General features: G+C 41.2%; 2 protein-coding genes across 2 annotated transcripts in view; one reads left to right on the forward strand and one right to left on the reverse strand.

Annotated features, from left to right (window-relative positions):
- mmel1 (membrane metallo-endopeptidase-like 1) overlaps positions 1-6,922 on the forward strand; it is a gene marked incomplete at its 5' end in the record, with an annotated part of 11,546 nt that extends 4,624 nt beyond the window's left edge. The window contains 15 exons of the mRNA XM_080846118.1: positions 86-220; positions 535-624; positions 945-1,081; positions 1,417-1,510; positions 1,951-2,079; positions 2,414-2,512; positions 2,869-2,952; positions 3,068-3,168; positions 3,398-3,456; positions 4,478-4,597; positions 4,907-5,040; positions 5,200-5,265; positions 5,451-5,546; positions 5,810-5,886; positions 6,077-6,922. Of these exons, the coding sequence (XP_080702244.1) occupies positions 86-220; positions 535-624; positions 945-1,081; positions 1,417-1,510; positions 1,951-2,079; positions 2,414-2,512; positions 2,869-2,952; positions 3,068-3,168; positions 3,398-3,456; positions 4,478-4,597; positions 4,907-5,040; positions 5,200-5,265; positions 5,451-5,546; positions 5,810-5,886; positions 6,077-6,176 (1,521 nt within the window). The 3' untranslated portion in view covers positions 6,177-6,922. The remainder of the gene's footprint in view (positions 1-85; positions 221-534; positions 625-944; positions 1,082-1,416; positions 1,511-1,950; positions 2,080-2,413; positions 2,513-2,868; positions 2,953-3,067; positions 3,169-3,397; positions 3,457-4,477; positions 4,598-4,906; positions 5,041-5,199; positions 5,266-5,450; positions 5,547-5,809; positions 5,887-6,076) is intronic.
- A 4,865-nt stretch (positions 6,923-11,787) lies between these two features.
- Positions 11,788-27,209, reverse strand: prxl2b (peroxiredoxin like 2B). The gene is made up of 7 exons (XM_080846221.1): positions 27,143-27,209; positions 24,440-24,644; positions 22,664-22,715; positions 22,280-22,343; positions 20,648-20,723; positions 20,057-20,175; positions 11,788-11,864 (listed from the first exon to the last, which is right to left on the reverse strand). Exons 1-7 carry the CDS (start codon positions 27,203-27,205, stop codon positions 11,838-11,840), a joined length of 606 nt encoding a protein of 201 aa, XP_080702347.1. The 5' UTR covers positions 27,206-27,209; the 3' UTR covers positions 11,788-11,837.
- Between the last annotated feature and the right edge of the window lie 465 nt (positions 27,210-27,674).

Genomic DNA, 27,674 nt, shown 5'->3' on the forward strand with positions numbered 1-27,674 from the left:
TAATAATAATATATGGTCATGAAATTACACATTGACATTCTCTTGATAAAAGCGTTGTGTAGTAGCCATGCCTTTGATGTTACAGGTGAGAGAGGCCTATCAGCAGTTCATGGTTACCATGGTGAGGATTGCCCGTGAGGACAAGAACCTGACCCAGGACGACGAGCGTGTGTGGGAGGAGATGATGCAGGTGATGGAGCTGGAGAGAGACATTGCCAATGTGAGTGCCCCATTTCTGAAAGATTCACATTTGACATTTTTACAAGTAGTAGACACTTTTATCCAAAATGACTTACTGTACTGATGTAGGTGAGTATGAGTATTTGTGTTCCCTGGGTATATGTAACCCATTATCTTTGTGTTGAAATCACCCTACTCTACCAGTTGAGCAACAGGAACCTCTGTTACAACAACAGGTTAAAAATGACAGATATGTGGTACAGATAACAGGTTCTCTGAGATCTATGAACTTAGTAAGTGATACGTAGAAGGCGAGTTGTTTAATAGTGTACGATTTCTTCAACCTTCATACAGGCCACTACGCCAGCTGAAGAACGTCATGACATCACTGTTCTCTACAACAAGATGACCCTTACCGAGCTGCAGGAGAACTTCGGCCTCAATGTGAGTTCAGACAGAATGTTCTAAATCCCATTATAACCCAGTCTGCAGTATTCCGTTAAAAGTTTGCTAAAAAAGGCAAATACCATGAATAGGTTTCTCAAGAAGAAAAAAGCAGCAAAATATTCTCTCTTAAATATTCTCCCTTTTTTTTTAAACAAGTACTCCTCCAACCTCCTTGTCTGCTTGTTTTGACCCTCTGTTATATAAGTTTCACACAAACATATCCGTAATAATGGAATGACACAGTGGTTAAAATAGAATTTGAGTTTGGGGGGACATTCACAGGAAATGTTTGTTAATGTTGCCGTATGGTGTTTCAGGGCTTCAACTGGACACGCTTTGTGCAAGGCGTCCTGTCCAGTGTGTCCATAACCGTACAACAGGAAGAGGAGGTGGTGGTGTATGGTGTCCCTTACCTGGAGAGGCTGAATGATGTCCTCTCCAAATACGACCGCAGGTCAGACTTTTATACTAATTTAAACTGCGCAGTTGGGTATATCCTTTGTGGAAACCCATTAGTGGAATTGCTTTGTTACAATTGGTCATCTACTGAAGCTATTATGTCAATAAAGACAGTGTCTATCATAAAATAGATTCATAGTCTAACAGTGAATGAATGTGTGTGTGTGTGTGTGTGTGTGTGTGTGTGTGTGTGTGTGTGTGTGTGTGTGTGTGTGTGTGTGTGTGTGTGTGTGTGTGTGTGTGTGTGTGTGTGTGTGTGTGTGTGTGTGTGTGTGTGTGTGTGTGTGTGTGTGTATGTGTTTGTGTGTGTGAATGTATTCTCTCCTACAGGACTCTGCAGAATTATGTCACCTGGCAGATCATCCTTGATAGAGTCAGCGGTCTGAGCCGACGCTTCAAAGACGCTCGAGCACACTACAGAAAGGTCAGACCCCTTGAAAACAGAGACAGACACACACGTACACACACACACACACACAAGCACACATACACAAACAAACATGAACACACACACCCACAGACACACAGAGGTCAAAGACTGTTAAATTGACATTTATAGTGGACAGTACAGCAAACACAGCTTAAGTCTTTATATGGTGTTGTCTCATATGTTTACTTCTGTTCTGTTTAGCTGTTGAGTCTCTTAACATCAAAACAAGTCATGCATTCGTAAATAAAATCGCCCGGGGAATTATTTTGTCTGAATAAGGATGCACACAAAAGACGTGTCACTGATACCCTTCAACACATCTGTAGCATATGTAGTACTCCCGTGTGTGTGTGTGTGTGTGTGTGTGTGTGTGTGTGTGTGTGTGTGTGTGTGCGTTTGTGTGTGTTTGCATGTCTACACTGTGTGTGCCCCAGGTCTTGTTTGGAACCACAGTTGAAGAGGCTCGTTGGCGAGACTGTGTGCGGTATGTGCAGGGCAGCATGGTGAACGCCGTCGGTGCCCTCTACGTCCAGGACGCCTTCGCCGGAGACAGCAAACGCATGGTGAGTCTCTTATCATCGCCACTTCCTGTCTCCTCGGGCCAAAACAGGAAGACGGGTCTGCTCACTGTCACTGTCCTGCCTCGCCACTGTTTAGACTGACTGGGACACAGCTCATCCTCCTTACTGTTTACGCAAGGATGCCATGACTCACTTGACAGCTGATGTTTTGGATTACAAGGCTATGAGTCATGAGATGTTATGAGTGACGGCCTGTGAGTCTTTGGGATGACGCAATACAATCTCTGTGTGCTGTATGCTGTTAGCATCTGTTTGCATGTGTTGTGTGTACATGTGTGCCACGTACGTGCGTCAAGCTTTATGTTTCTTCTCACAGGTCAGTGACCTCATCCGAATGATGCAGGCAGCGTATATGGACACCCTGGAGGAGCTGAACTGGATGGACACCGCTTCGAAGGAGAAGGCCAGAGAGAAGGTGGGAGGATAACATTTGACATTTTTCAAGCCAAACTTTCATACTTTTCTATTTTGATTGCAGTGCATTGAAAGCCCAAAGAAATGTGTGTTAAAACATTTTAATTAAAAAATAAATAAATTGAAATGACACATAGTAGTACAATCCTAATAAAAGTTGAGTTAAATTGTGCAAAAAAGTTAAAGTTGAATTGTGCAAATTGTATTGTACTGCCAGGCAGATACACACATGAACAGTTAATAGTCAGGCAAGATTGTTGACCCAGTGGAGGTATGTGTTTGTCTGTTGAGGTAATTGTAATATTACACTGCATGGGGAAAAACCAAAAAGAGGTGATTGGTCTGTTTGTGTCCAAGGTGTTGGCAATCAAGGAACAGATTGGCTACCCTGACCACATTCTGGAAGAAAACAACCAGAAACTGGACGAGGAGTATGCCCACGTAAGTACTAACAGAGATGTCATTATCTCAAACCACCAGTACTGACAGATAGAAAGCAGATAATGATACCCCTAGAGGAACTCTGATGTTGACTGAAGTGTCTGTTTCAACATAGCTTAACTTCAGCGAAAACTACTTTGAGAACATTCTGCAAAACCTGCAAGCTGGGGCGAAGAAGAGTTTAAAGAAGCTCAGGGAGCCAGTGGACCCAAACCTGTAAATCAAGAAGGACACACACACGCACGCACGCACGCACACACACACACACACACACACACACACACACACACACACACACACGTATGTGCACACACATACACTTACACATACACACACACACACACACACACACATACATACACACACACACACACACTCACATAAACACACACACACACACACACGCAGTATTCCATTCTCCTGATTTGGTTCTTTGTTTTTTCAGGTGGATCATTGGTGCAGCCGAGGTGAATGCTTTCTACTCTCCAAACAGAAACCAGATAGGTAAGGGCCCCCTCAGGCCGTTCACATGATCCTACTGAGTACATGACACCCATAAATCACTATTGCACAATAAGAATAAAAAATATAAAAAAGTGTTTGGAGGACTACAACTCAGAGATACAGTATAACACCTCATAGAGTGTTTTTTTTACATGAAATCTTTTTTATTATTAAAAAAAAGAATTTTTAAATTGAAGGTAGATGAAAAGGTGCCCGAACAGGAAGTACCCCACAGCCACTACCCCTGTTTTACATGTGCCTGTTAGCACACACACACACACACACACACACACACACACACACACACACAAACACACTTCATTACCTCAGTCCCTCCCTACATCCACGTACGCATTCTCAGTGCCCTCGGCTCAAGAGCCCCCATGATAATAATGACAATGCTTCTCTTTGTTGTCAGAATAAGAACTAGTTTCAGGCTCCAGTGCACACAAAATGATGTACGGCTAAAAGCGGCCCGACGATGTGCCAAGTGCAACACATTACCAGCCAGTCACTTAACACGCAGGATTGTAAAGTGTAAGGCGATTATGTACATTGGGAGCCGCAGTCATTTCGGCGTAATTAGGATGAGATTGCAGGTTTAATGTTCTCGGACGTCCGCTCGGTTCCTCAGGCATGATTCTGCACTGATATGCTATATGTTTTTTCTCAAATGTTTTGGTGCTTTCATTAAGAGATTTAAAAAGAGCTTACTTTGCAGACTCAAGCGGCTGAACTGAAATGAACATAACAGAGCATAACAGCTCAATCATGTTTGAAGATATAAAAAAGCTATTGTGTGTATGGTCGGGCTTATTAGAGAATAAATTAATTGGTATTTTCTAACTCTGGAACGTCTTCTAAGTTTTCTTTTACTTTCCGCTCTGTTTTCCAGTGTGTCACTACAGTTCTGCTCTCCTTTGGCACTGGACTTTCATCGTCTGTTTATGTGCATAAATCGTCTCATCTTTCTGTCGGCCTCTCTCTCTATCTGTTTGTCTGTCGTGGTCTTGTTCCATAGTTTTCCCTGCTGGAATTCTACAACCACCATTCTTCAGTAAGAACCAACTTCAGGCTCTCAACTTCGGCGGAATTGGAATGGTGATTGGCCATGAAATCATTCATGGCTTTGATGACCACGGTGAGATGATAATCTCTTAAGGTTGACTCCGGTGATGTCTTTGCCTAATGTGAGTTACCAGTATACGGAAAGGGCTTGATTACAGCCAATCTGAGCCCAGATAACATATTTAAAAAAGAAAAATTATAAATGGAGTTGAAAGAACACCATGATACCATTTGTCTATGGCGCATTTGTATGTAGCTTTCAGTCAATTCTCTGCCCCCAACTCGAGATAGGCTGAGTAAGACTGAGACAGTAAGACTATGCCATAAGATATGTAATAAACAATAAAATATGCCATAAGTCAAATTTTTGATTTCCATAAAGGCCGTAACTTTGACAAGGATGGGAACATGTATAACTGGTGGAGTAACTACTCAGCGGAGCACTTTAAGGAGCAGTCCCAGTGCATGGTGCATCAGTACGGAAACTTCACCTGGAAGCTGGCTGGAGGTCAAAACGTAAGTCAAAAGATTTTCTCTGTTGAAGTCAACCGTCTTTAACCTCTTCACTTAGGACCCATTTATGAACCTTCTAAGGGTTCTTAGGTAACCAGCTTTCAGGCTTTTTTGAGCTGTAAAATAAGGGAGGATTAATAGACTTCTTACCATTCCATTCAGGTAAGCGGCATCAGCACTTTGGGGGAGAACATTGCTGATAATGGAGGAATTCGTCAAGCATATAAGGTGGAGTAATTATATAGAGTCAAGTAGTATTGTTTATGTTATGGGAGGCCTTACTCATAAAAAAAACTCTCATGTATGTGTACGTGTCTTTGTGTGTGTGTGTGTGTGTGTGTGTTTTTGTGTGTGTGTGTGTGTGTGTGTGTGTGTGTTGGTGCATGTGTCTTTGTGTGTGTGCATTAAAACAGGCGTACCTTAAATGGGTTGAGAGAGAGGGCGAGGAACCTCAACTGCCTGGTCTCAACATGGACCACAAGCAGCTCTTCTTTCTCAACTTCGCCCAGGTGAGCACTTCAGGCAAATCAGATTTGCCACCCCTTATACGAAAATCCTATTTATGCCTAATGAGATTTTCAGCAAATCACAAGTAGCCTGATTATTCACACACATACTAAATGGCCTCAGGGCTAAGTGTGCAATTACAGCGGCTCTCGAAAAGGGCAGAGGACATCATCACTTCTCTCCACGCCTCTCTACTTCAGCTTAGTGTTTTCACATGAGAGCTTCAGCAGCTAAACATGTGATATGGTTTGATTGCTTTTTTTAGGTATGGTGTGGTGCCTATAGGCCTGAATTTGCCAGCCAGTCTATCAAGACAGATTCTCACAGCCCTCTAGAGTACAGGTAGAAACCCTCTGTCTCGTCTCTGTTTTTTCTCCATCTGTCCATCCATCCACCTAGCCAGTCAGCCATCTATCAATGTATCTATATGTCTGTCTGTCTGTCAATCTCTCTACTTTTCTTCCTTTCTTGTTCTCTTTCTTTACCATGTCCGAGCATTCCCTGCTCATCTTTCTGCTCTTTTACAATTCAGGGTTTTGGGGTCCCTGCAGAATTTTGAGGCATTCTCAGAGGCATTCCAGTGCCAAACTGGAGCCCCCATGAACCCGGAGGTGAAATGCAGAGTGTGGTAGCCATTTCTGCCACCCCCTTCTTCTTTCTCCTCCTCCTCCTCCACTGCAGATGGATTCACTTTGTGATTCGGGCAGCAGCTGCTGTAGGTGCCTAAAAGTAATTTTGAGCCACGACCATACAACAGTGGTACACTGCCTTATACCTCGCTGGTCCCCTGATATGGTGAATATAGATACCTACCTTGATGTGTGTGGTGTACACTGGCTGGTATATACATGTGACGTGCAAGAGCCCCGAGATTGCCGTGTTGTCCAGAGGTGTAGCTTTCAGTGCACTGTGGCAGATGTGAGGGCGTGAGGAAAGAGACTTGCTTTCGCCTGTGTGCTGCTGCTGCTTAAATTGTAGCTTTTAGTCTATTGTTGGATCTGTTTTTCCTGTTCTTGTTGCCAAGTGACTGTTACATCGATATATTTGCTCTTAAGACATGTTTGGATTGATCATCTTGTAAGAAGACGTGGTCAAAATGTTGGGATCTGTACAAATCTCTCATCTTATACAGCAAACTATACTGAATGTGTTTGATGGCCTAATCGGCCATTATTTGAGGTTTGCTTAATTTAACGTTTTTAAAAATCAGATCCACAATATATATATTCTTCGATGTTATCTTCAGTCTTTCACAGTTTAACTCTTGAAATCAAGCTGTGTGGTTTTTTTCACTGACTGGGTACATTCAAATAAAGGGCAGGTTTTTACAGTGTTCTATTTGCATGATTGAAAGTTGCAAACGGACACACTGAGTAACAATCAGACACTGTTGATTGTGACCAGCATGAAGGATTTACTGCGTTTGTAACAGGGCTGATACAAACAAAACAAATTTAGCTGAAGACTCTATGACTGTTAACTTTACACACACAGCTTTAACCGATTGTGTTCAGTGTCCACATTGACAGATTGTTTGGTTTTTGGGGAGGATAAAGATTCAATAAGATCTCTTTTATTTCACAAGAAAAGCCTCTATTGAGATTATTTGAAATGTACACTTATTGTTGATTATATCATGGAACTCCCTCAGTCTATAAAAAAAATACATATATATATATATATATATATATATTGGAGGCACTGAATGTCGTTTTATGGAGAGTGAATCTGAAGGATACAGAAGGCCTCTTTTCTAATGTGCCTCAAATGTTTAGAGTGGACAGTGCCTGTAATTCCCTGTGCTATCAGTCAGAAAGAGAGAGAGTAAAGACAGAAAGGGAGAGAGAGAAAGAGAGAGAGAGAGAGAGAGAGAGAGAGAGAGAGAGAGAGAGAGAGAAAGAAGCAGCCTTATGTTATGCCAAGGAATGTTCCCTTGTTCTGTTATCAACCCACCTGTGAAACAAGACAGGCTTTGTTAGTTTGGAAAGAGGAGCATCCGGTACACATCCAAGGCCTGAAGGAGAACTGGGCGACCTCTGTTTAGTAGTTTGCGCCTCCTTCTGTTTCTGAGGCCATTCCAAAGTGGGTTTACCCTAGAGGTTGATGCAGCACTACAGAGATGGCCCCAGCCATGTAAATTCCTGCTGTTCTTGGCTTGCCAGTGTACTTTAAATACATGTGTGTGTGGGGGGGGGGGGGGACTAGCAGCTAACTAAACTCTATTTACCTACTTTTAAGACACTGTTTGTCTTTGCTTGATCCTGTTGATGTGACGGCTGGTATGATTTCTTGCACAAGATGTCGTCTCGTATTACTTCTTGTGAGGCCAGCATGTCAGTGATTTGTGATGGCTGTTGACTGTCAACATGGCAATATACGGGAACATCCTCTGACATTGATGAGTGAAGTTGCAAACCTTTTTCAGTGAATGTCATAGATCCTGGGAGAATAGACAAGACCCAGGCGGAGGCATGGAAAGGGTTGTTGAAGCAGGCATATTGGGTTAGAGTGGCTTGGCTGGAAAAGGATGTTTGTCCCTTTCCTTATCTCCCAAATTGATCATCTGTACAGAGATAAGAGGGGGTTTAGTGTGAGATGAGTGAGTGTGGGGAGCAGACAGGTGTCCTGGCTGGAGGACAGACAGTCGGGGGATTTGCCTTCTCATTAGGACCCCAGCCATGGCCACCACTGTTATTTCCCCGCTTGATGAACAAGTAATGACAGTAGAAATAAAGAGGAAGAGAGAGAAAGAGAGAGAAAGAGAGAAAGATCAAATAGGGTTTAGACGAGCGCACACAGGAGTTTTTAGGAGAACAGAGATGGCGAGATGTATTTCTGAGAACTCTTGCGACGCAGCCAATAAAGAAACAAATGATGCCTTGGGCCATTATTCTGACTGTTATCTCTGGTCACAGAGACATGAATTTAAATGGGCATGTCTGTGTTTTGAGCTTTATTACCTTCTCTCAGCCATTTGACCATTTAGTACTGTTACACACATATAGAAACCACTGCTCTATGACTGCGATGTTATGTACTGGGGTTTGGCTTTTCAGAATTTTTTGTTGCGGTGTACCTGGCATGACTTAAATTTCGATATTATACACAAGGGCTGACATCAGTTAAAATTGGGATTGTAATACTTTGAACAAAATGGCATACATCCAGTTAGCATGCATATGTAAGGAGACCTGGAAAAGTGTGATGATATATGATAGCTAAACATCTGATTTAATTGTGAGTGTAGAATAAAAAATGCATACAGCATTTCAACAAATGATATGGGACAGAGTCTTATTTATGTGCTCAATACATACGGAGAATACAGACACACGAGTTGTTCATGAAAGATACTGATGAATGCACTATTTCATATTTCAGTTAAATCTAAACTGCATATTGTATTTCACATTTTCAAACTGGCCTGTTCTGTATCTACTCAATCTTGTTCAAGAGAGTAGGTTTGTGTATCTGCTCAAGTATAAAAATCAAGTCAGTATCTTTCTCATTAATCTTTTGTAGCAAATAATAAACAATCTCATAAAAGAAGATAAAGGAGAAACGTCTCGGTTAAGTATATTTTTCCTTTTTCATGTCTCTTCACTGTCTTGTTTTAGACAGATGTACAGTAGGTATCTGCTGTCTACTCACAGACCTTTTTCTTTATATAAGAAGAACATGTGTGCACAGATATTTAGAGATTGTCACCGAGTTAAGAGATCCATTGACAGGATTGAAATGTTAGGTTTGTAAAGATCAAAGATACTGAAAGTGTGACTTCTTTTTTTATTCAGATTCTCTATATTCATTTTAAACCATCACACAAGGCTTACTTTCACATTCAGCACGACAAAGAAACAAGTTCTGGCCTGTTTTTACCTCTGATTTCATAGATGAAACGTATGTGATTTGTTTCTTGTAGTAATATTTGTCACCAGTACGTGTTCTCGAATGCATTTTCAGACCATGCTGCTATTCCTTGTCTATCTATGACTGTTCTTTGTGCTTAAGATCTCTCTCTCATTAATGCCAAGATATTATCAATTAGCTTAATATTTTCCTTGTATCTCTATTTTGTTGTGATTGATACTATGTAAAGATATAAAATATACAGTCCTGGTTTCTGTAAAGACCAGTATATGTTGACTTTTTTATGCCAATTTTTATGAAACAATGTGTATAACAAAATGTTGCTGTTGCCAAACTAAGCTGTTAAAGTATATTGTAACTTCAGGTATATTGTGTGTATACCTCTTTGAATGTCTGTTGGAATATACCTGGAATAAAGCCGTGCTATCACATATCTGGATGATTGACTGTGTGAGTCGTAAGGGATAACGGCCGACGAGCTGTACAATTCTACAAAGATAATGGACGATGCAGGGCAAAAAACTCCACGACGAGCTCCGCGAAGTCCATTATCTTTGTAGAACTGTACAGCTCGAAGGCCGTTATCCCGCTTATCTCCCGTTTACAACATCCAAAAATGTTTTTATTATTATTATTTAGAATTTTGTTCATCTTTAGGAAACTTAATATGCATAATAACCTGTTGAATTCTTGCCGTTAGAGAAAGTAGTGACGTTTAAAAAAAAAAAAAAGTTACGTTGGTTGTCAATGGTAACCATTCAAGAGCATTGATATGGAACGGCGATTTAACTTTTCTACTGGGACTACGTCCAAGGTGTCCGTCTATACAAACTTAATGTACACCCCATTAGCCAATCAGAAAACAGTATTTCGTTTCAGAGGGAGATAAATATATTTAATATATCAGAATATAATTTTCATCCCATCTACTCAGTGCAATTTTAAGCATACATTTCGCTGTTGTACATTGTACCTATGTACAAGATTAAAATGTCAAACTACAAATTGTTTAACAAAAGTTATTGGATCAATATTACTTGAGCATATATTAGCTCTATTTATTTTTTATTCTATCTGATGTATTTTAAGACTTATTACAACAGACTATTTTGCAAATAATCTTACAACAGGTAAATAGCAGACAAAAACAAGCAGAAATCTATGAAGACCCCTACATCTGGTCAATAGATTAAGTTTTTGTTGTTGTAAGCAAAAACATCAGTCATTGCAAAGCTTGCCCCCATTTAGTAAGTGGACTCTTCCGTAACATGCATATCACCAGTGCATGATACCTGGGCCGGGGACAAAATCCTTTCAACAGCCCCTGCCACCACCCTACTTAAAGTAAAAATATGCTTGGAATATTCAATGCCACGAGTTATTATTATATCAACATATTGTAGCAAGAATAATTGATTGATTTATGAATACGAAATAGCGCAAACACTTTCTGTTGAATGAAAGCAAATGAATAAATAAAACCATGATATTCAAGACACCATCGTCGTGCGGGGCTATGACCCCACATTTCAATCAGTCACCGACTGAGCTGGAGACCTTCTGTAAGACTTCTCTGCTTACTCCTTTGATCCAAAACTCCCCAAAACAAGTGAGCACTTCAGTCAGGTGCTCTGTGCTCATTAGAGCGGAAGATGCTTCTGCGGCGGGTGCAAAGGGACGTTTACAGGCAAACCCAGAAAAGAGGCCGCTGGAATGCACCTCCATCAGATGCTCTGGTATCGCTACATTTATTATTCAGTGAGGGGCAATTACGTGACATGTGTTCAGGCTTACACTGCCTACACAGTGATAGTTACCTACATACCTTTTTGATGTTTGTAGCAGAACATAGCTGTTATGCTGGAAGTCCCTGCCGATGAGGTTGTGTGTGAATGAGGTTTAATGTGTACCGGATTACACTAACTACCAGCAAGTTATCTTTTGTCCATATCTAAGGTTAGAACATAGCTAAACTGGTATTGGAAATCACAGCTGATACATAAAAGCAGTTCTTCGGATAAATGTGTAGCCCAATGAGTAGAACTTGATCAATTTGATCAATTGCACAAAGAATAATACAGACAAAATGTAATTCCGTTATGACTTTGTATTTCATCAAATGAGCAGCAAAAGTAGTTAGTTATAAAAACATCCTTCTTTGGTTCATACATGCAAATGTGTACTGACTTTTTTCACATTTACTCCTTCTCCTTGGACATAAAATGTGAGCACATTTAAATTAAATATTCCCCTCACAAAATAGTTGTATAAAATTATCTCTGTAATAATAGAAATGTAGTAAATTATTGATGTCAGAATCACACATTGTTTAGAAAAAAATACAAACAGTAGATGAGTCCCAATAATATAGAGACCTGCTGGTGGTGCCCATCTGTCAAGGTCAGGGTTCAAGGTCCAAGTCTCTACATTGTGCAAACATCATCATTGCACTGAAAAAAAAAAAAAACATGATGATTAACATTAACATGAAGATCTTTGATCATCATCACAGCCAGTACAGTCTGATGATCACCTTGTAATGTTTACCTAAGAGCTTATGATCTAGCCAAAATAACCTAATGTAAATTAATTCAAAGTATTGGTAACAGTAGTAAAGGCTTTTTTATGGTACTCCGTACGACACGTTTTTGGGCACATAGGAACGCCTTCAGGTAGCTGGAACGCCCTCTCCGGTAGCTGAAACGCCCTCTCCGTGCTCTCCAGAGCCGTCGGACAGCTCTCCGTGTCCCCACAAAAAATTTCTGTCGGTCCGCTCATGGCGACGGATACTCCTTGGCCGTGATTGGCCCACTACGACATCATTTCCATACGACATCAACTCCGGATACTAACATTTCTGGACCTAGCGTTTCCTGTTTCATTACCTTTATATCCATATATATATATGAACAACAGCCACTGTCAAAGGTGCAGATCCTTTCCTTGAAAACTATTCCCTGTATATCACAATACATGAGCCGGCCCAAGTAGCCTACTGCCAGAGAACCAGCACGAGCGACAGCAATTAAAATATTTGTCCAAACGACCTGAGCCCCACGGAGTCAATGTCTCAACTGTTCATACTACTGACACATTGACGTATTTTATGAATAGCCTGCCTTTATTTAACTCCGGCATCAACATATACTAAGATAAACATATCATTTTGTTGTAGATTGCAACTATTTCTCCCACAAAAAATACCTACCATGAAAGAGATAAGTTTGCCCTTTCAGGTGTATATGTAACATTAGACAAAGCATGAAAGGTGTATGTCTGCTGACACCTGTTGCATTTCAGTAGCGACAGCTGGTGAGAGGGAAGTAAGTAAAAGTTGTGGAGGAGAGGGAAAGCCAACTAACGATTTCCATCGCACGAAAATGTCATGGGGTAGCTTGTCTTTCGGCACTTAAACCGTTACTCCCCCTACTGTTCTGGAAGAGAATTGTTTTCAGCACCCACAGCCGTTGGAGTACTATAAAGGGACACAAATGCTAACTAGTACGTACTATCCGGCCGCCCGCCCACTGCCCGACTATCCGACACGACCGTTTTGAGTACTCTATAAGGGCCTTAACAGTATTCAAAGCAACATAGAATAGACTCGTCTGTAGAATAGACTTAACTGTAAATAATACAAAGCCAACATCTTATTCATTCAAGGCACATTCTTGTTGAATCGCTTTAGGTTGACCCACCATACATTCTTAATTAAATTCACCCTCTTGATCATTCCACAGAAATACATGACCAAGTGAAACATTTTGGGTGTGATAAAAACACATTTTGAAGTTAAAGTTTATAGTGAGCAGATACAAATGGGGAACCATGACTATTTAAAATAAAGAATAATTTAAACTGTCCAGATGAATTTGGTGACCAGATAAAAACCATACAAATTCTTTGTAATTTCATGATTATTCACATTTTTCTCAGCAGCAGTCACGAGATTCTCATAGCATCTCATTTTCAAATTGCTCAACACTTGCTGCCAAGCAAATTACTTCCTTCCTTTCGGTGCTCCTGCGGCAAAGCATTGATAAGGTGGAAAAATGTACGGATTGGTCTGAGCCAGTTTCTTTGTTTCCTATGTATAGAGCGAATCAGTTTTTTTAGAGCACACACACACAACAGACAGCTGTAGAACCATTAGGGATAATCTCCTGTATTGGACAAAAAGTGTATTGGATTAGAATCATGGACTGTACCTTTAACCACCAACTACGTAAACTAAAAGCAGCAATAAGGAGTTCTGTTCCAAAACTAGAATGCTAACTACCTTCCTAGGCATGCAAAAACCTTGTAAACACCACCAACAGCCCAGTTGACACTGATAGAAGTTTGCCAACACACTACATGATGTCTTTTGGCAGTAAAGCTGGCAATGTCATGCTGTGGAAGCATGTCCTCCATTTTTGCAAGGTATTCCAGCCCAGTACACAGAACTACATAGGGCATATCCTCAATGGCTAGTGGGAAAGACACAGGTGTTTATCTGTCCTTCACATGACCATATGCTATCAAAATGAATTTCAGGATGGTACCAAAACTAGTTGCCTATTAAGCCATTTCTCTTAAAGTGCCAAATTGCTGCATAGTGTTATTTTAATGCTGTGAAATTTGCCTCCTCGTACAAAGGTCAACACATTCACTTACTGGTTAGGGTTTCAGGCCAGAAACCGTAGGGTGGTCGATCCCCTACCAGTAGGAAAAATGTGGGCGGGGGAAGTGGTAGACCACTGCTCTCCCATGCCCACATCCACGGCTGAAGTGCCCTTGAGCAAGGCACCTAACCCCGATTACTGCTCCCCGGGCGCTGCCAAAGGCAGCTCACTGCTCCGGGTTAGTGTGTAACTGCACTTCACTGTGTGTGTGTCACTTCCCTAGATGGGTCAAATGCAGATGTGGAATTCAGAGTGTGTGTGTCTACACCACTTCTGCCATAGAGTCACTTTCACTTTTTTTGATTTGGCTACTAAACATCGTTTTCTCCTGGATGTTTACAGATTGACTAAAATGTAAAAGTATTTCTAAAAGTGTATAAACCATGGCTTGCTCTCACACTTCACTTTGGTGCAGGAGCTCTACGCGGCTGTGTTCAATCATACGTGTGGGTAGCCGCCCTGCATCCTACAGCTTCTAAATGGGGCCGACAGGAAGCCGTGGAGAGATGTGTGGTGGAAAAGCAGGGGGTGTGGTGCTCTTTTAAAGTGCACAGAAAGGTAAAGATACTTCTTGTTGTTCCACAGCCGCTGGCCTGTTACAAGAAGATCTTTTTCAAAACACACATGGGCTGCTATTGTCTCTTGGCAGCAGAGGGTTCCAAAATATATTTATTCCCTTGAGTCTAGCACACTTCAACCCCTCCTCCCCAAATCATAAGATAGTTGACTCAAGAGCCCATCGTGAGCACCCTAAATCATCCCTGGATAGGAAGGATCTGTCAACAGCAAAAGACACATCCTGCATCCCACTGCCAGCTGACCTGCAAATATCCCATAAAAAATATATCTTTAATTGGGGCTAACATTGATGAAAAGTGAGAAAAACTGCACTGTCCTAGTATGACCCCTCTGGCACCAATAGGCTTTGCCTTGCTACTTTCTGTATTAAATAAATAACTGATCCTCCTCCACCGGATTCCTATATTCTGGGGGTAGGAGTAATGACAAGCAAAAGTAGAACAAACAAACAAACAAAAAAACACATTCTGTTGGGTACACTCCTAGAATTATTCCCACATATCCACAAATCTTCACACAGTAGTGCGGTGCAGCAACCAGGGGGAAAAGAGCTGACGGAGAGATGGGGACTGCCACCTCAGGTCTGTCTCACAGCCTCCTCCAGCCGTCCACTGACCTTTTCATCTTGTCTCCTCCACTGATGTTGTGTATCATTTGATAAGATTCATTGTATGAATATATGTGGGTGTGCGTGTGTGTGTGGGTGTGCGTGTGTGTGTGCGCGTGTGTGTGTGTGTGTGTGTGTGTGTGTGTGTGTTTGTCTGCACTGCTTTTGAGATTTGAGACTACCCAAAATGAGATCATGAAAAAAAGGCAATGGTGGCAGTCAGCCAACTCTCACGCTCTTCTTCTGGCATCTTCTCAGAGTTGGGAAAAATGTAAACACACTGTGGAATCAAGTAGCTACTTTGGTTTAAAGCCAATGACCTACAGTGAAAAGTAAGCATCCATTTCCTCAGAACTACAGAGATGCTTCCTGCTGCTGTCCATGCTGCTGTATGTGCCTCTAAAGTTCAGTTCCCAAGGACAACACGTCGAGATATGTGGCCAAAAATGTGAAACAAGTCTTCAAGTCTAACTGGCTACAGTCTAACAACTAGCTATGTTAAATTAAATGTATGGTATGTGTTTATTTTTTACCTATTACCGTTTCATGCAATCATTAAGCTACTCTAAGAATTGGCCTTCCTGGTGTAAGAGAGGCAAGAGAAACAGTAGAGGATGTGGCAGATGCTGACTTGGCCAAAGGAAGGTTTATGGGAGATCCTTCAGTAAAGATCTGCATTAGGATAGAGCGTATTGAGAGACATCTGGTTTACAGTTGGACAGGTAGACCTCAGCTCAACATCCCAGCTACTGCAGGAACAGTAAGCCTTGACGGAAAGACAAAGGGACTTCTGTCTGTGTCCTACAAAGAGAACCTGCTACCAGCACTTGACCCACACGAAGGTCTCCAGAAGTAATACGAGTGAGATCGAGTTTTGCATGAGGAGGGAACTATGATATCAGGTGACACTGCTTTCAATGCTGTGCTTTATGTGCTAAAATGTTGACACATTATACTAGAGATAGGCAGGTGTGTCATGGCAAACACTGCAGTAAGCAATCATATGTCAACATATAAAATGGAAGGCAGTTGGGCTAGGATGATAGGCAATCTTGAGGACATTTTTTAAAAGAGGACTGAACTATTTCTAACATTCATTTTTATTATATTATTATTTAAAATTCTGGGTTTTTTGAACATTCAGTATATTGCAGAAATCATTTGCACCTACGTATACATTTAACTGGATCATAATACACTGAAAATGCAAAAAAAAGTGGCTTGGCTTGGAGACTGAAAGTATCTACAATAATGTACGGAATAAGTACGGAAAAGCCTCTCCTCTAGGGAGTGCAGTCTGCAGAAAGGCCCTCCCTGAAGCTATAGGTAAAAGGAAATGAGTTCCTTTGAATGTTTGTTTGGATTGGTGGCTTCCCCAAACACCATTGTGTATGTCACAGACCAGTGATGTCAGCTTCTGTGAATGACATAAGTCACTGCTTATTTTTATCACTGTTTATTTGACTTTGTTTGGTTTATTTTTGTAAGTCGTCTCGTCTCTACCACAGCTGCCCTTGTATGGCGAATATAACAAGAACAATGGTAAACTCAAAATGAAAACGTAAAATCTTAAAACATAAAATACAATTCTGATAAAAAAGGCGGACAGCCGACAACAAGTCTATGCTATGCATCAGCTACAGCTGAACAGAGTGACAAAAAAGGGAAGTAAAATACTTGGAAAAACTGTCTGGGGAGAATCAACAAGGTCAGAGGGCAAAGTTTTGAGTTTTGCTGTTTAGGTGATCTTACACAAAGATTTCCTTAACCCAAGGAAGTGACTTATCACTATCCCAGGAATAAACCAAGGGCCCAAATACTTCAGACATGTTAATAAAAACAACCCAAGTTTAACACACCTCCACTCCATGAATAGGAAATGGAAAACTGATGGGTTTGTTCCTGTTTGTCACCACTGTAAACCCAGACATGATTTTGACAGAGTTACTCTGTGCCTATGCAAATGTATCACAAATAGGCTCCTCCAAACATTTTTACTGTGAAACACGGCAGTTGGTCATAATTCCAACGCTGAGATCAATGGCCCTCATTCTCGACAGCAGTTGGGAAGACTTTCGGAAGGACTTCAGAAGGAACTCCACTTCGGTGGATTTAGGAAAACATTTGCCATCCTCCATAGTTTTCTCACCTGCGATTTCTTCTGAACTTCAGAAGACTTTCAGAACGCGAAATAGCAGTCGTAACTCTTCCGGAATCTTCTCAAATGCGATTCCACTGGGCCCTCTTGTGGTTATTTGAGGAATCGCGTTGAGGAATGATATTTGAAAAAACTCTGTGTTAAAAGGGTTAGGCTAACGGTTGAATTTGTGAGAACCCGTTGGTGATTGAGTTGACGTCAACTCTACAGACATCCTCGGATTAAAATAATTATAATAATAAATACGAGAATATTTGTATCATTAACAATAGGGGTGGGGGAAAAATCGATTATTCGATTTTTCTCGATTATCTCTAAAACGATTCTGTCTCGATTCAGAAAAGTTCATAATCGATTTTGTAATTTAAAAAAAAAAAACTTTTTTTTTTTTTTAACACATCCATTTTATGTTGAAATGCAAGCTGCATCGATTATTGGATTGTTCATAGAAAGTCAAAATTGTGACAAGGAAAAGCTTTTTCTCATAAAAAATAGAGAAGGTAATTCATCTGTTGCTTTTCTTTAATTATCAAACACAAAGTAGAAAGTGTAGCAAAGACTCTGAGTAGCAAACTCGAATGTTTTAAAAGTCGAAATGGATTGATAATCGTTTTATCGGTTTATAATTGATAATCGTTATTTTTACACATCCATTTTATGTTGAAATGCAATTATCGATTGATTATCGATTATCAATTCGAAACCGATAAAACGATTATCGATGCATTTTGACTATTGAATCATTTGAGTTTGCAACTCAGAGTCTAAAATCACTTCCTACTTTGTGTTTGATAATTAAAGAAAATCAACAGATGAATTACCTTCGCTATTTGCTTTATTACAGTAAAAGCTTTTAATGGTCACAATTTTGACGTTCTCTGAGCAATGCAATAGTCGATGCAGCTTGCATTTCAACATAAAATATATTTACAAAATCAATTACAAAATCGATTTAAAATCGATAATCGAGAATCGATTTAAAATCGATAATCGAGAATCGATTTAAAATCGAATCGTTGACCTCTGAATCGATTTCGAATCGAATCCTGAGGTGCCAAGAGATTCCCACCCCTAATTAACAATTACGTTTCACATTTATAGTCATGATTCTACGAGGTAGTATTTATTGTTACACTAGGTCTCTATTGCTCGTAGCTTGACTGTTCTCTCCCTTGTACTTCACTTTGGACAAAGGCGTCTGCTAAATGACTGAATGTGAATGTAAATGTACACGGACACTGCAAATGTAAGTGAATAAATAAATAAACACTAAACCCAATCTCTAAGAACTGTGACACTCACTTACTGCATTTTATACGCCTACTCGTGACCAGTCTTCACACTTATGGTGGCTATTTAGGCTGACAGCACTGACTGCATTTTTTACTCCTACTCGTGACCTGTCTTCACACGTATGGTAGCCATTTTTCGATTTTTTTTAAAAAGTGACTTCTTAAATGTGTTTTACGGACTTCGGAAGTTCAACGTATAAGAAAAGATCTGCACCTTATTAATGAACACCTGTTACGAATTGCTTTTGTGTGGATTTGGGAAATTCCGACAGCACACTTGGCTATGGCTGCGTGCCTTAATAAGGAGCTGGCGGGGCGTGTATGTATGCAAATCCACTTTCACGAGAACGCGCATCAATTTAAGAAACTAATCCGAGGGAACACAGCTGAGAAAACTTCGGTTGCTTATGAACGCATTTTCAAGCGTGCAGGAATGCAGCGGAAGCGTTTCCCTTACGTTGTTTTTACGAAGTCGCGTAAGAAACATTTCTGAAGAATTACCGAAAATGATCGAGAATGAGGGCCAATATTCTTAAATCAAACTTTAAGATGAAATGTTTCTTGGTTGGTTTTAAGGCTAAACATGTTTACTTAGGTCTCCAGAGGCTTAATGCACAAAAATAATACAATGTCCCTGTTCCGTTGTTTCAAGGAATTACTTTCCTGTCAAAAACAACCTGTGATTTGTGTGTGGCAGTATTCAGTTAATGTGTGTGTGTGTGTGTGTGTGCGCGCGCGCGTGTGTGTGTGTGTGTGTGTGTGTGGCTTTGTGTCCCCTGTGATATCCTGTTTTTGATCACGAAGTAGGAAAATAAATGGTCCTATCTGCAATTCACATAAAATCTTTTCATGGTATTTTTCCACAGTAATTTCTAGAATGTTGTGGTGTTCTCGCAGAAGGCACTTAGCCCGCTAGGATACAATTCTCTTGCGTAATAAAACACACAGGATAACGCTGCTGTGTCTCTTTGAGACAGGCTTCTAAATTGTAGCCCTATTTACTCTGGCATATGTTTAATACTCAGTACTGAAAAACGTCCAAGTATGTTCTTCCAAAACACGTCAAGGTCTTTCTCAATCGTGCTTTAGTGCCAGACTTCACTCTGTGAAGCCCGCTGGTAATTTTACCAGTAAACTATTATTGTGTGTGTTTACCCACAAGCAACTAGACATACCCTCTACCCCTTGGCGTTTTAAAAGATATGGTACATTTTAACACTGGCAATGTTATTTACATTACAAACTTAACACTGGCAATGTTATGATTTTAACAGTAGCATGAGACTATACCATACATATTATTTGCTGACAGACATCCATATCATTACGTGGGGCCCCTCACCTGTGGCCTCTGTCCAGCTTCCACACTGGCTGAGATGCCCAGGGCTTTGGCTATGTCTTCCAGGGGGACATGATCTCCCGGCGTGTCCTGGATGAAGTGCAGAAGCACCTTCTCACCACCTAAGAACACAAACACAAGGGTGAGTGAGACACAACTCAGACGCTTGCAGATTCTGGAGCAGAGCTGGTCCTGCGGTTGCCCTGTCAGATCTGTGCCAGAGGAAAGCCAGATCCAATCCCCGGAAATCCGTGAACTGGAAGAGACTCTCTGCTGAGTTTACCAACCACAGAAAATGTACTTCAAGATCTGGATTACACAGGCATTGCTCTCAGTTTAAGCATTCTTCTTCCTGGTCTGATGTAGCTTCAGCACCTATGAATCTATGCCTTGGAAACATCTCCTACCTTTAAGCTCTTTACCAACATTGGTACTAAGTACCACACTGCCCCCTAGTGATTGAAGCTTTCAATATCCACTAAGCTTTATGAAATAGTCTGTATAGTCAAATCACTGACCCTCCTTTTGACCTTTAGCTTGATGAAAATAGTTTCTTAAGATATATGACCTAACATTTTATTTATTCAAACATACCTTTTGCCACAATAAGCATGCCACCACTCTGCAGGAGATCCCCTGTGAAGTTCCCCTGGATTCCGTCAGCACTTGCCTACAGGACATGAATCGGAAGAATAAAGGCACATTTAGGATCCGTGCTGTTTCCTGAAATATAATGTTATTCTGCAGACACGCTTCAGAGTCACCATTGTGTCTGTAATTTTATAACTGATACAACAACAGCTTCTACTCTACAGTCAAACATAAAAAACAGGTCTGCTTTTACCAGTTTTTTACATTTCTGTGTGTTGTTGGTCAGGTCAGGTCATGATAAGAACAAATAAGACATAAGGGTCAAAAACATACTAAGTCCGCCTGAAAAGATTCTCAGCCTACTGAAACCATCATGGGATTTTCCTGCCACAGATAGCGAGAGAAGAACCTGTCATGGCTACATGCCCACATCAAAGACAGAGCCCCACAATACAAACACCAGCGAGAGCAGCAGGCTGGGGATGAGCACACTGCTAGAAACACTGCTATATGGCTTCCTACTAGAGGCAAGCACAGGGGTGGAAAGACTGCTCTATTGCTCCCTCTAGAAGACAAGGACGGGGTGGAAACACTGCTCTATGGCTCGCTCCTGAAACTCAGGCCACATCTAGACCTCCGCGGCAGGTCCCTTTAGAAGTAAACAGGACTACAGACTCTCTCACAGACTATCAAACTCATAGTGTTGCATAAACATGGATATTATGGTTTACATCAAGTATCAGTCATTTTGTTTTTATCTTCATACAGACAATGTGCTGTTGTGAACGAATGCAACTAAATAAATTAGTGGTCGTCACAAGGCTCTCTAGGATCCCTGTGTGTCTGTGTGTGTGTGTTATTTTTGTCTAATACAATATTTTCTAAAATGTTGTGTTTGAGCCCCCCAAAAAATGGCAGCAGCTGAAATGAGCATGTGCTATCCCCCCTGGCACAGTGCTATCCTCACTGGCATAGTGCTACCCCTCCTAGCACAGTGCTTTCCCCACTAGCACCTCACACAGGAATAGATCCAGCCCTGACCTTTCATAGGGTGACCATATTTGAGTTTGAGGAAAAAGAGGACACTTCGTCTCGGGGGAGGGGGCACGGTGGTGTATAGCATACAGATGACCCCGCCCCCTCCCCCCGCGACGATGTTTTGCCATCTTTTGTCACATACAGATGACCCCGCTCCCTCCCCCCATGACGAGGTTTTGCCATCTTTTCCACATGCAGATGTGAAACTAGTGACTAGTTGCATTGTTTATAACAGCACATTACCCAGATGTCATGTGCTTTGTAAACAAAGCAACTAGTCACTAGTTGCATTGTTTACAAAAGCACATGACATCTGGGTAATGTAAGGGAGATACCCTTTTCAAAACACAGGGCGTAAAAACTAGTTTGTGAAAGACCCAGTAAAACACAAATATCCGATGAGGCAAAATCCCGGACAATTTTGGAATCCAAGCCGGTATTTTTTGGTATCGTAAAGAGGACATTTCCGGGTAAAAGAGGACGTCCGGTCACCCTACCTTACACAGATATGCTCCAAATCAGGGCCAGATCTGTTCCAGTTAGCTACTATCTTGATTATGCAAAGAGGTGACATGCAGAGTTGCACTTCCAGTTTACCTTTGATGAGACATCTCGCACTTTCTTCCCCATGGCAGCAGGAACCACACTTAAAGCATTGTACCTACAAGAGAATATCCAGCAACAAAATAAATATATATCTCTAGTCATCAATCCCAACACTCATCACTTGTGTAAAGATGATTGATTTTAAGACATTTCATATATGAAACTGTCTCCTTAAATCATGCATCATTTTGGGTAACCATAAGTCACTTGGTTAGTTAAGAAGGCTTGGCTCGTGTTAACAGAGTATACTCAACGGTGGAAATGATCTCATGTAATACCTCGCTATTATGCAGATTGTATAATCACACATTTGAAATCTTACAAATTACAAAATTGAAGAGCATAACAGAGTATGTGTGGAAATCAACATTTAACCTTTTAAAACCAAGGTCCTTGTAGCTTTTTTTCTTCTCGTCAACGTAGACATCTGCAGGAAAAGCATAATGGAAGACCCATTAAGGCATGTTTGCTTTCGGCCGTCTTTGTGTGCACTAAGGCAACCAACCAAGACCTCTTTATTGTACATGAAATGAGAGCTCATGCCCTCCGCCATTAACTGTGTCAAAAGGCAGGGTGTGTAAACCCTTCTGAAGGCTGATTTGACAGGCAGCAATAAACGGCGTCCTAATCAACGAGACGTGGTTATAAAATGTCGTTTTAATGACAGCAAGGACACTGGGTAACTGAGTAAATGAAGCATGAAAACAGGAAACAATGTTTTGGAGAAAGACTGATGTCTTTTAGCAACATCTATAAACTGCATAACTAAAATCACCACAACGAACAGACAAAATAAATAACATAACAAAGAACACTCCATGTCCAGTATTGCTAAATACCCCCACATTACAATCACATACACCTTGGTTACCAGCAGTTTCCTTTGGCTTGAGACTCTCTGACGAGGCCAACGCTGCCAAGTTTCAGGTTTGACTAGTTGATCTGCAGATGCGTTTGACCCTGTTAATAACAGACAAAGGACCTTCCTGTCTCTTAATGAGAGGGCCGTCTGAAGCTATTCCTGAAGATGTGCACTCTCTTTCTGTATTCTCTTACTTCCATGCTGTGGTCTCTGAACTACCAAAAGCAACTACAAAAATGGAAACAGTGGAACCTTTGTTGAATGTCTGTGTCATGTGATGAACACTGCTGTGATGGCCACTGTTTCTTTCCAAAACTGGACAATAACCCCCAGTAGTAGATTGATAAGGTTAGGGCCATTCAGGACAGCATAATTTAAAGACACACCATCATGCTGTGCGCTTGAGTCAAAGTCTGTATCACCTATACCTGGCCTGCTTTTTTGTGATGATTCACATCAGAGATTGGAAGGTACCAACATTCCTGTTCATCTGTAAGGTGTGGTGCAAGCTCAACATGACCATTCTCAAATATCTTAGCCATGATCGCAAGGACGATCCTTCATGTCTGGCTTTCTTTGAATGTTGCACTTGAGCGACAAGAGGCAGGGAAACGCTTGTGTCCTATTGTTCAGCAGACGTCGTCTCTAAATTTTAAAGATAGAGTAGGTAGAGGTAGAGGCGACATCCAGCTGTTCGATCTTCGATTGAGGGGACAACTGTATCGTCCTTGTGTATTCTTTGGAAGATGGAACATCCCCGGCTGTCTTCATCACAGGCGAGGTGCTCGTTAGTCTCTGAATACAGCATGTTACTGTACGTTTATTTTACTATGAAGCAGTTGGGACCTGCCTGAGAGAAAGTTGGAAGTCCATTCTCCAGAGCATTTCAGTACAAGCTGCTGACAGTAGTAGGTGTGTGCAGACAGTCCCCAGCCATACAGTCAGTGGTGTCCAGGGTATACGCAGGTATACGGAGTATACCCACTTATTTTTCAGTCAGCATTGCGTATACCCACTTCTCAAAACAGGGCGTTTATCCTGTGCTGTATGGGCTGCTTAAAAAAATGAAGAGTATACCCACTTCTCCAGGGACCACTACAGCACTGCATACAGTATATTGTCATTGATAGATTGAACTCGGTGTCCATTGGGGATTGGATTTGGGACATGGATGGGATTTTACATTATCTTACATTACGGTAAACTGCATAACTAAAATCACCGTTAGGGGTAAACAAAACACAGTACATAACAATGACTGATGGTTTGAAGAGAGTAGTGCTGCTCACCTCCCTTGAAAAAGCTTCCCGCCTTGAACTCATCTACCCCAAGCAGCTCAGGCCCCACACCGACAAGAGCTACTCCGCTAGCCTTAAGGTTAGGCTCCAGCTTGCTGACCTCTGAGGCAGTCCACCTGCAGATCTGACAGCCAAACCGCCGCAGAAAGAAAAGCACCACGGCCTGGTCTCGCCACAATGTCCCCAGTTCCACGTTCTAAGACACAAAGAAGACATTACAAAAGATGTTTGATATGGTCCCTCTTAATTATCAGATAGGCCTAGACCACAAAAGGTTAAAGGTGGGTGTCATGTTGCATATCTCCAACAAGCTCTAGTTTTCTGAGCAGAGATGGGCAGTATTTCAATTACTTGTATTTGAAATACTAGTTAATTTGCTTTTGAGTATTTTGTAATTTGTATTTGATAGGGCCGATAAAAAAATCGAATGTAATTTGTATCAAAATACTTTAGAGTAGAGTAATTTTGTATTTAAAATATTCAAATTACTTTCCAGTGTTTAGGCAGAAGGAGATTTTTTTTCTGTCAGATTCTACCACGAGACCATCTGATCTGCCTCTGAATGTCATTGTCGAATCAGTGAATTTGCCAAAAGTGTTGCTTCTTATGGCTCGCCCCTTTTTGGGGCGAAAAGGAAATCACCCCAGATCTCTCTCATTGACTCTCATGTTAAATAATTTTTTTTCACAAAACAGGGTTGTGGTCGTAAACTTAGAAAGCTGTCTTGATCCTTGTCAATTTATCTTCATTAGTACATCGACTTAAAGGAGGTTCTTTCAAAGAGCGAATCCAGTTGTTGCACTGACCGTTAGCCATCTTGACACAATGTGACTTGATGAAAGCTGTGTCATGTCCTTATACGCAATTAGAGCTAAGGTCTGGGACGCGATCTGGCACTCCGCGCCTGGGCGAGACTCTCCACTTTGTGAATGAGGCGCACCTCACCTAGGACGCGATCTGGCACTCCGCACCTGGGCGAGACGCTCCACTTTGTGAATGAGGCGCGCCTCACCTAGGACGCGATCTGGCACTCCGCGCCGCATTGCATAGAGGCAGGGGCCCGGGCGCACATGAGACTCTTATTAAAGATCTTAGCCTACTATAAACGTTGTTGAGACTCTTACTAAAGATCTTACTCATTCTCACAGAGACAAAACAAATAGCTACACAGTCATTTATCTGTGTGATGTCACATGTGTGGGCCAGTGTTGTCAATCACATGCGGGCGCCAATGTTGTCAAAGATAATCTGTAACTTGTGGAAATTGTATTGTTAAACGGTGAGTACTTTGGTAGATTAAAGTGTAAACTTTGAATACAAATGCTAGTACAACTTCTATACGTTATCTGTAAGGTTGTGAGTGTGGAGTGGTAATGTAAGTTGGATTCGTAAAACGTCTTTTGGGAAATAAATGACATTGCTTGACGTGTAGCTATTTGTCTCTGTTTTGTTACCGACTTTCAACCTAATAAAAATCTCAACAACGTTTATAGTAGGCTAAGATCTTTAAAAAGAGTCTCATCGGCGTGGAGTGCCAGATCGCGTCCTAGGTGAGGCGCGCCTCATTCACAAAGTGGAGCGTCTCGCCCAGGCACGGAGTGCCAGACCCGCGTCCTAGGTGAGGCGCGCCTCATTCACAAAGTGGAGAGTCTCGCCCAAGCGCGGAGTGCCAGATCGCGTCCTAGTCCTTACCTGGCAATTACGTATGACGAAAGCACGGTGGGGATAGCCCTCCCGGAAGCCATAGAGATTCAATGAGAGCCCTGTGGCGGTGGTTACAAACATGAAAAAAAGGATAAGGAACCACTGACATAATAGCCTGCACCTGGCCCCGTGGTTACTACGTTATGCCACTGATTAGCCCAAACCTGAATGTTCTGCTATACCAAATTGTGAGAAAACTGAAAAATCAGAAAAAGTATTTCCTGTATTTTAAAAATACAAAATACATGTATTGTATTTTGTTACATTTTCTGGCAACAGTATTTTGTATTTTATTTTGATACATTTATTTGAGGGGTATTTTGTATTTTGTATCTCTGTTTCTGAGTCAAAATTCAAACCACCACAAATACTACGCTACGCTAGCAACTTAACTGAACCTCTCAACTCAAACCACACTGAGATTTACCAATGTAGTTGAAATACTATAGCGAATGAAGTAAACTCGCCCCAAGGAGACAGACCAAACTAAACAGACAGTGGGCCCAAAAATAGCTTCAACCTCAAATGTACAGTTATTATGGTAAAGCTTCTTTACAGTTATTATGGTAAAGCTGTAGAACAAACCGGCTCTGATTCCACCTATGCTGGTCCCATCAATCACTCGCAGCATGCTATCTTGATAACAAGTTAACTAACGAGTCCCAAATGCATGCCTTTTCCCACGGGGAAAAGTGTTTACCAGTGAGATCGCTCAGGAACCAATATAAGCGTTACAATGGGCAATTACTGACACGAATGTTGCAAAGATAATTCTGCTATGCTGTGTCTAATAAAATAATGCGTAGTTAACATACAGTCACATGAGGAATAAGATGACATCTCAAGTGTGTAATCAAGTTATGCATATCCTGCTACCAAACCAGTGGCAAACATGTTAGCTCACAAATGGGATGCTTGATATGTAGGTATAACCTGAAGCATTGCCTGGATCACTGCCGTTAATGAATCGTTTGTAAACTTTGTACATACCTCCCCAGATGCAACGTTTTTCAATACATTCGAACTTATTTTGGCTAGGTCCAAAGGAGCCATTTTTGAATATGTTCGTCTGTGATTAAAGAGGTTCTTTAGACTAAATTCCTAGCTGTCAAACGAGTGAACATTAGCAAGTAAAACTATTACATACACCGCTTATAACAACTCCTGTCATCTATAACCACGCCCCAGACTATGTAACTATGAATCACCTTCTAACTGACGTCTGAAATGGACCCATCACAAACCATGACACGCCTAAGGAGGCGGGTTTAATTGCATAAACTTTCAATGTCTGTAGTTTACACAATCAGCGGTCTTCTTGTTAGAAAAAAACCCAGGAAATCTGGCGTTAGATGAAGAATAGGCTACTCTCATATTGCTGGAGTTCAGCTTAATCGGTCATAAACCACGCACCTGGGTTTCAAAAGGTTAAACATGGGAACGGCATTTATTGAGCTCAAAGGTTAACAACTTTACAAAAACGCAAACAAACACACTCGGTTTAGTAACAATATGAAGTTTT

The sequence above is a fragment of the Sprattus sprattus genome (genome assembly GCF_963457725.1).
Source record: "Sprattus sprattus genome assembly, chromosome: 10".
Lineage (NCBI taxonomy): Eukaryota > Metazoa > Chordata > Actinopteri > Clupeiformes > Clupeidae > Sprattus > Sprattus sprattus.

Bases quoted from the DNA above. Each gene is read 5' to 3' on its own strand.
- prxl2b (XM_080846221.1), bottom strand. From the start codon at position 27,205: ATGGCTCCTTTGGACCTAGCCAAAATAAGTTCGAATGTATTGAAAAAC. The intron at 22,716-24,439 runs GTGAGCAGCACT...CTTTTCCTGCAG, and splicing joins GGGAAGCTTTTTCAAGGGAG to ATGTCTACGTTGACGAGAAG. The intron at 11,865-20,056 runs GTGAGGGGCCCC...TTTTTTTTTCAG, and splicing joins AAGCTGGACAGAGGCCACAG to TGCAATGATGATGTTTGCAC.